The 7,651-nt window shown below is 47.8% G+C and overlaps 1 protein-coding gene across 2 annotated transcripts in view; it reads right to left on the reverse strand.

The window, feature by feature from the left end:
- Positions 1-980: 980 nt before the first annotated feature.
- The window catches only part of Klhl3 (kelch like family member 3), a 130,648-nt gene continuing 123,977 nt past the window's right edge, over positions 981-7,651 (reverse strand). For both annotated transcript variants that reach the window (XM_031358434.1, XM_031358435.1), the window contains exon 15: positions 981-5,912. In XM_031358434.1, coding sequence (XP_031214294.1) covers positions 5,884-5,912 — 29 coding nt within the window. In that variant the 3' untranslated portion in view covers positions 981-5,883. The remainder of the gene's footprint in view (positions 5,913-7,651) is intronic.

The raw sequence follows: 7,651 nt of genomic DNA on the forward strand, positions 1-7,651 counted from the left end.
TGCAGCATGCTGTCACCCAGATGGGAGAGTGGCAGAACCCAGCAGGCAGGCTCAGTAGGATGAGGAGGCCTACCCCTCTCAAGGGTCTATTAACTCCTGTGCTACTGTGAACGAGCAGAGCAATACACAGTCACTGGTCTCTTCAAGGTGGACGTGGCACACAGTGAATGCCAACTATTATGTTCAAAACACCTGCATCCTGGGGCCTCTACTCAGACTGACTCCCAAACTCAAACAGGGGCTAGTGTTCTTTATGTGGGTCTTCCCCTCTCCCTCACAAGCCCCCTTCAGACAAATTCATCCACTGGTTTGGGCCTCTATCCCAGAGGGACAGAAATTCCTGCTCTCTGCTCCTAGGGCTGTGGTGAGGTTCAACCTCTCAACTCCCACTCATCCTCAAGGGATAAAAGAGGAGAGGCCAGAGCGGAGGCCAGCTTGGGGGACGAGGGATGTGTAGAGGGTCTGCCATCGCCCGAGTCCAACTTGCTGGCTTCCCCTTCCTCCATCCTTCCACGATTTCCAGGTGTCGGGTAAATGCTCTGCCCTGGGTGTCTGTTTGTTGCCTGTTATGAGATGGAGCCCCTGACAGTTGGAAGGGGCCTTAGACCGTATGGCCTTTATCCAAAGGGATGTCCATGTCAGCAGACAGATGGCTTTGGGAAATTGCCACCAAGCTAAGCATTCCACAGGCCTGGGAACTCAGCTCCCAGAAGGGATGTCAGAAGAGCCAGTCTTCTCCCCCTCCAGGACCAGAGCCCAATGACTACCTAGCTCTTGTCCACACTACCTAACCTCTTGAGAGGGACTGTCCCCACTGTGTCTCTCTGAAGGTCTCTGGAAGTCTGCACTGTGCTGGGGCCAGGTGACAGAACTCAGAGGGACTGAGACCCTGAGCCACAGATTCTGAAGAGAAAAATTCCCGTCTGATTCTGTATTGGGAACAGTCTGTCCTTTATATACTTGAGACATAAGACACACTGCACAGTTCAGCTTTTATTAAAATGCCAGGTACAGTGTGGAGGGCTGGAATGGACTCCTATAAAAATAACACATTTGGGGGAATGTTTCTCGGCTTTTACTGTATTGATCATGTGGCAAGTGTTCTTTTACAAGGTGTATGGTCCCTAACATCCATACAGAAAATATCAGATCAAGGACTTTACCTGTGCCCGTGTCCAGTCTGACGGCCCATATCAAGCACAGAGCCAAAGCACTGGCAGAGTTATTCTCATTCTGTGCCTTGGGTTTTCTTCCAAAGAAGGTATTTTACGTATCATATACAAATTAAACAAGAAAGCTAACAAGGGTCCTTTATTACCACCAAAAGGGAGGCAAATAATTTACAATCTTATAACCAAAGGCAAAAGCAGCACAAGAACAATTTATTCCTGCAGATGCCACAGCCCCGTGCATTCCCACCTTGACTGCTGCTACAGCCGGCAATCTCTGAGTCCCACAGTAAAGGCTGCACGGGGCCTCTAGGGTTGGATTACCCACACAGAATTAGCCTCTCCTGTCCCCATATGTCGGAGGTGCTGCTGGATTTTCTGCTTGCTCAGTAGATAATAGTGCAGCTGAACACGAGGGGCTTAAGTAGCACACACACACACACACACACACACACACACATACAGGACCTACAAAAAGCACTCTGATCTCCGAGCTTCCGTACATCAGAGCCTTGGATGCTCTTGTCCGACTTAATGGGCTTGCTCAGCCTCCCAACTTGACCCAGTCCAGGTCAAACAGGAAGAGGCATGGAGGTGATTTAAATGGCACCTGTCCCCAAAATAATAAATTAAGATTTAAAAAGAGAACAAGAGTCCTGTGGCACACGATAAATATACAAAACAGAACCTGGAGTGAACACAGCTCAAGAAAGAAAAAACAAAAACAAAAATAAAAACAAAAAAGAATGAACATCTGCTAAACGATGGCTCTCCCGAAGTAATGGGAGCGCAAGCGTCCCTAAGAGACAGGACCCAGCCGAGGAGGCCCTGAATACTAGAAACCTCCAAAAGCAAGGAGACAGTGGAGAATGGACAAGGTCCAAGCCACCTAAGGAGTGCGGGCCAGAGGGCAACCTCATTGCCGGACAGTAAGAACTGTCACCACGTGGGCCAACCCAGCCCTGCAGAAAACAGACTCACAAACACACCGAGCTGAGAGACAGAGATGGGTAAGTGCTGAGTCATGCTTATTGTTAGTCCCTGGAAACATAGAAAGCAAGCCCCGTGACGACCGGTGTCTTGGAATTCAGCAATCTTCCTGGACCACTGAGGGACTGGAGTTCAGAAGGGTTCTGTGACAGACAAGAGCGACAAAGACAGGACAGCTCCAGGCACACACTGCTAGGGTGAGTGACAGACAGCACATCATTTCATTGTCATGGACGACAGAAAGCGATTCAAATGTCCTGGAAAACTATCTATAAAAATATCTACATTAAAACTTTAGCCTGAAAACTGTAGCTTCAATTTTACAAAAAAGAAAAAAGAGAAAAAGAGAAAAGAAAGAAAGAAAAGAAAGAAAGGCAATCTTTGAAAGGATCTGGCTCAAAGATATACAAACATTACATAATAGATATCAAAGTGGGACAGCTCAAAAAGAAAACTCTGCTGAGGGGGTATAACAACTGGCTTGTCGTGAGATACAATTAAGAATTCTTATTGCATAGCAGAAAAATGAGGTCACTTCATTTGCATAATACTGCATTTTTTTTTCTTTTCCTTTTCTGAGATAGAGATGCTGTTGGGTACCTTAGGAGAAATAACTTTGGAGTTCAGAAGCTGACTTCCGTTGTCCACATCAGCATCTGAGTGGCATCTAAGCGGCTTCTAACCTTGATCTAACCTTGGGTCTCAATTCCATTTTGTCACCGCCGTCAGATTTCAGATGTGCCCCTTGGCAGGGCTGTATTCACTAGTGTTCAATAGTGGTGGCGTCTGCTCTGACAGGTGAGGGATGGGGACGCTTCGGGGGAGGCTTCACCCACCGTGTGACTAGCACAGACTTGAAAGTGGGTCTGAGGTATCCGTGATGGGAAGACTTCTACCTGATGAAGCGGCAACACGGGTCTTGGGAGCGCGTCTGTGAGCAGCTGGGCCGGCTGGGTTTTTTGGAGATGACGTACCAGTGTTCTAGTCCCCACACGAAAAGGACACACGACTGTGAAATGAGTGAAGCCCTCAGCAGCTCCGCCTGTAGAGCCAATGCTTCACAGGGAGGGAGACATGAGGTGGGAGCCACGGTAAATAAAAGCTCTGGCAGAAATCATGGCTGGCCAGCTTCCACGGAAGGAGGGGTTCTCTTCAGGAACAGTACTCAAAGGAAGATTTATTGTGATGCCTAAGTACAAACGTCTGGGTTCTTGGTGGGAGTGGGAGAGGGGTGGGGCTTCCTTTCACCTGAAATAGGGTGCTTGTGCAAATAGCTCATTAGACTCTGGTCCCTAACCTTATCTTCGATGCTCGAAAATCAAACAAGTCCCCAGGCTTGCCTGGAAAGGGGAGGGAGGGCCCGGGGAGCTTTCCTAGCACAAAGCCATGCTTCACCCTTGGCTCTTCTCCCTCAGAGCTGGAAACAGAGCACCAGCCAAGAAAATGTCTGCATCCCTTGGGAGGCATTTCTTCCGGGTCCCCCCAAAGCTGGGCGCACTAGCCTCTTCCTAAGGCCACTTGAGTTATCTAGATGTGGTGGTTCCTAACTCCTCCTTAACATCAGAAAGGAAGGTCTACCCTCATGGAAGGGTGCTCAGTAAATACTCAGTGGCTGCCTAGCCGGGGAGCAGCTTCCAAAGGCAGAAAGGACAGGGGGCACCAACCTCCTAGAGAATGTGCTCTGAAGAACCCGCTTGTGTTAGAACTCCAACGTGAAGAGTTCACAAAGTCCCTTGGTCTCATCTCCACAGACCCTGACATGGAGGATGCTGTACCTCCGACTCCCACGCATGAGACTGTTCTCCAGGTACTGGGCAAAGATTCCAGTACAAGCAACTCGTTAGCTTAAGAAGAGTTCGGCATTGAGGTTCACGGGCGTTGGGGGTGGGGGTGGAAGTGTGTGTAGAGCCAGAGGTCAACCTTGATGTTGGTCCGCAGGATCCACACAATTTGTTTTGCGAGTCTCTCCCTCCCTGAGGCCGGAGACTGAGACTTCCTGGTTAGTGTAGGTTGGTTGACCCCACAAAGCCTCAGATAATTTCCAGTGTCTGCCTTCCCAGCTTTGACACAGGAGGCGTACGCAGTTGTACCCAGATTTTTTTTTTAATGTCAGTGCTAGAGATCAAACACATGCTCCTACAGTGAGCACAGACCCCCCAACACTTAATGTGTTTGCTTCCATGCACTTCCAAACACCACCCCAGGTGCTTAAAGTTACATTTTTAATCATTTTTATCTGTGGTTGAGCAAAACTTTCCTGAGTGGCTTTCGTTTTTAAAATGCAAGCGTCTTTGAGGAAGATCTCCAGCCTAGGGCCCGCTACCATTTCCTTCCCCAAAGGGAAAGTCAAAAGGGAGGTTTCAGAGGCCGGGGAGAGGATACGAACCCTGGACTAGGAGGGAAGCCGGAGGGAGGGAGGACAAGGATACGGGCAGCCCTGACCATCCTCACAGAGTGCCAGCCAGTGCGTTTCTTAGAAGTCATTCGTGTCCCTCTGAGTTATGTATGGCCACACCTGAGCTAGGGGCAAACCTATCTCTGGGTTGAGTGGCAGGGTGACCTTTTATTTATCCTCCATGTGAGAGTTGATACCGTGGATAAGCCTGCATAATAAACATGATACATAAGGTAGGTGCCCTGAGAACAATCAAAAGCAGGATCCCTCTCTGAGACCACTGTGGGAGGACACTGAATCCATGCCACTTGGATTCTGTCTGTCTACTTCCTTGCTTGCTCTCGTTCTTCCTTGCTTTTTTTAAAAGGTTTATTTGCTTCTTCATTTATATGGGTACACTGTAGCTGTCTTCAGACACACCAGGAGAGGGCATCGGATCCCATTACAGATGGTTGTGAGCCACCATGTGGCTGCTGGGAATTGAACTCAGGACCTCTGGAAGAGCAGTCAGTGCTCTTGACCGCTGAGCCATCTCTCCGGCCCCGCTCGCTCACTTTTGCTCGCTCAATGCTCGCTTGCTTTACTTGTCTTTTTCTCTCCAGTGTTTTTTCCTGGGGCTTATCTGAAGAGTTTGTTTTCCCTGCTGAGAAGACACAAAATCTTCCAAATCTGGAATTCATGACATCAGGGAGTAGAGGCCAAAATAAAGGCAAAGCAGTTCTCATCGGCCTCCTAGAGTACAGTCCAGGAGGAGGCAGCGGCCCAGGGAGAGGCCATGGGGCAGCTTTGAGGAAGCCCCTGCTCTTCCACACAGCTGCAGTAGTCAAGTCATGGTCCCAGACATGCTTGGAATGCTGCTTTTGGCTAGTTCTCTCTGGACCTCCAGAAGACAGCATCTTTAGAAGTCTAGGGTCCCATTAGACAGTCCAAAAAGATGTTTGTAGGAGTTTTAGCACAGTAAAAAGATCAGTAGTAAAGAAATCCAGTAGACACATAGGTCCAGCCCCCACTGAATGAAATGTTTAACACACACACACACACACACACACACTCACGTTCACGCGCACGTTCCCGAGAGTGCGTGCCCTAGGGTGCTGCCGGGGCTGCCGGGAACTCAACTGTTTAGGGCAGAATCCAAAGCACCTTGGAGCAGAAAGAAGATGGGTCATCAGTGTCCACGCGGAGAGGAATGAGGTTGTCCACTGAGACGTGGGTGGTTGTCAAGCCACGGCAGAGCCTCTCAGTCCCTCTCCTTACTTGTTGTGGTCCCGTTGCCACAGGCAGTGCCCTGCGGCTTCTTCCTCCACCTCCTGGCTGAGGGAGTTTGGGTCACAAGGATTTGTGAATCACAGCAACACCTAACATGGAAGGGAAAGTTACAGTATTAGTTCCTCCTAAGTTATTCAGAGTCCCAGAGGAGTTTCAGGAAGCTGCAGCATCCTAAGTCACAGCCAGCAGGATCCCAAAGGGTCACACGCTACTGAAGCCAGCAGATCCACAAGCATGGTCTGGGACAGGCTCCTCCCATACTGCCCCACGCATCCCCACTTCCGGTACTGCTCACCATCATAGACCTGAGACCTATACCCAGTACTCAATTCCCAAACGCACACGCTGTGTGACACTGCTTTAGAGAAACTTAACCACGTTGAGGTCCTGACTCTGTAAATCCATTTAGAACACAATGCTCACCGTAATCCACCGAGTCTATGTGAAAACACTAGAGGCTAAGACATGCATTTCTACCATCATGCCCTACCGTAGACACCAGCTAGTGACAAACTCGGCCTCCTAGCCTGCTGATTCGAGTGACTGTGGTCCCGTCCTAGCCACTGAGACCACAGGGCAAGCCTTCTGTGCTTTGATAATGGTATGTCCACCTCTCTCTGGCTGGGACCATGAACCTTCTCCCTGGTGGGAATCAGGCAGGTGTCTGGAATCTGCTACTAAAGTCCTAACTCAGAAAGTTCCCTCAAGTGAACATGTTTGCTGAAAATTAATTAATTTATTTATTTATTTTTGTTTGTTTGTTTGTTTGTTTGAGACAGGATTTCTCTGTATAGCCCTAGCTGTCCTGGAACTCACTCTGTAGACTAGGCTGGCCTTGAACTCAGAAATCTGCCTGCCTCTGCCTCCCAAGTGCTGGGACTAAAGGTGCATGCCACCACTGCCCGACCCCAGAAAATTTTTTAAACATATTCCTACAGTTGTGAAATATTCTAATGGAAGATGTGATTAAGGGAACACACCCTAAAGAGAGGGAGGGATTAGAGACATTTTGCTAAGACATCCACTCCTTGCTAATTCAAGTGTAAAGCTGCAGAGAATGAGCAACCATGTGAGGAAATGCAGAACTTGATTCCAGACCAGAAGGTGCCACCTGGCCCTAGCAGTCCCACCTGGGTGATGGATTCCTCTCTCACTAAGTAATACTTTTCAAAAGCTGGCTTTCGTAGTGTCTTCAGATAATGCTTTTTTTAATACAATAAAAAACTTTATGAATATCACAAATAGTACTGAAAGAGCAAACATATTAGAATAAATGCATGCTTGTAATCAAGTAGTTATTATGACATCACTAACAACCACTGTCTTATATGGAGTGAGGTTCTCGATTCAGTTTCTTTTGGGGGGCACTTAGAGCTATACATTTTCCTCTTACCACTGCTTTCATTGTGTCCCATAAGTTTTGGTATGATGTGTCTTCATTTTTATTAAATTCTAAAAGGCCTTTAATTTCTTTCTTTATTTCTTCCTTGACCAAGTTATCATTGGGTAGAGCATTGCTCAGCTTCTATGTGTATGTGTGCATTTCATTGATTTTGTTGTTATTTAAGACCAGCCTTAGTCCATGGTGATCTGATAGGGTGCATGGGATTATTTCAATCTGCTTGTATCTGTTGAAGCCTGTTTTGTGACCAATTATATGGTCAGTTTTGGAGAAGGTACTGTGAGGTGCTGAGAAGAAGGTATATTCTTTTGCTTTAGGATGAAATGTTCTGTAAATATCTGTTAGATCCATTTGGTTCATAACTTCTGTTAGTTTCACTGTGTCTCTGTTTAGTTTCTGATTCCATGATCTGTCCATTGCTAAGAG

This window comes from Mastomys coucha, unplaced genomic scaffold (assembly GCF_008632895.1).
Source record: "Mastomys coucha isolate ucsf_1 unplaced genomic scaffold, UCSF_Mcou_1 pScaffold7, whole genome shotgun sequence".
NCBI lineage: Eukaryota > Metazoa > Chordata > Mammalia > Rodentia > Muridae > Mastomys > Mastomys coucha.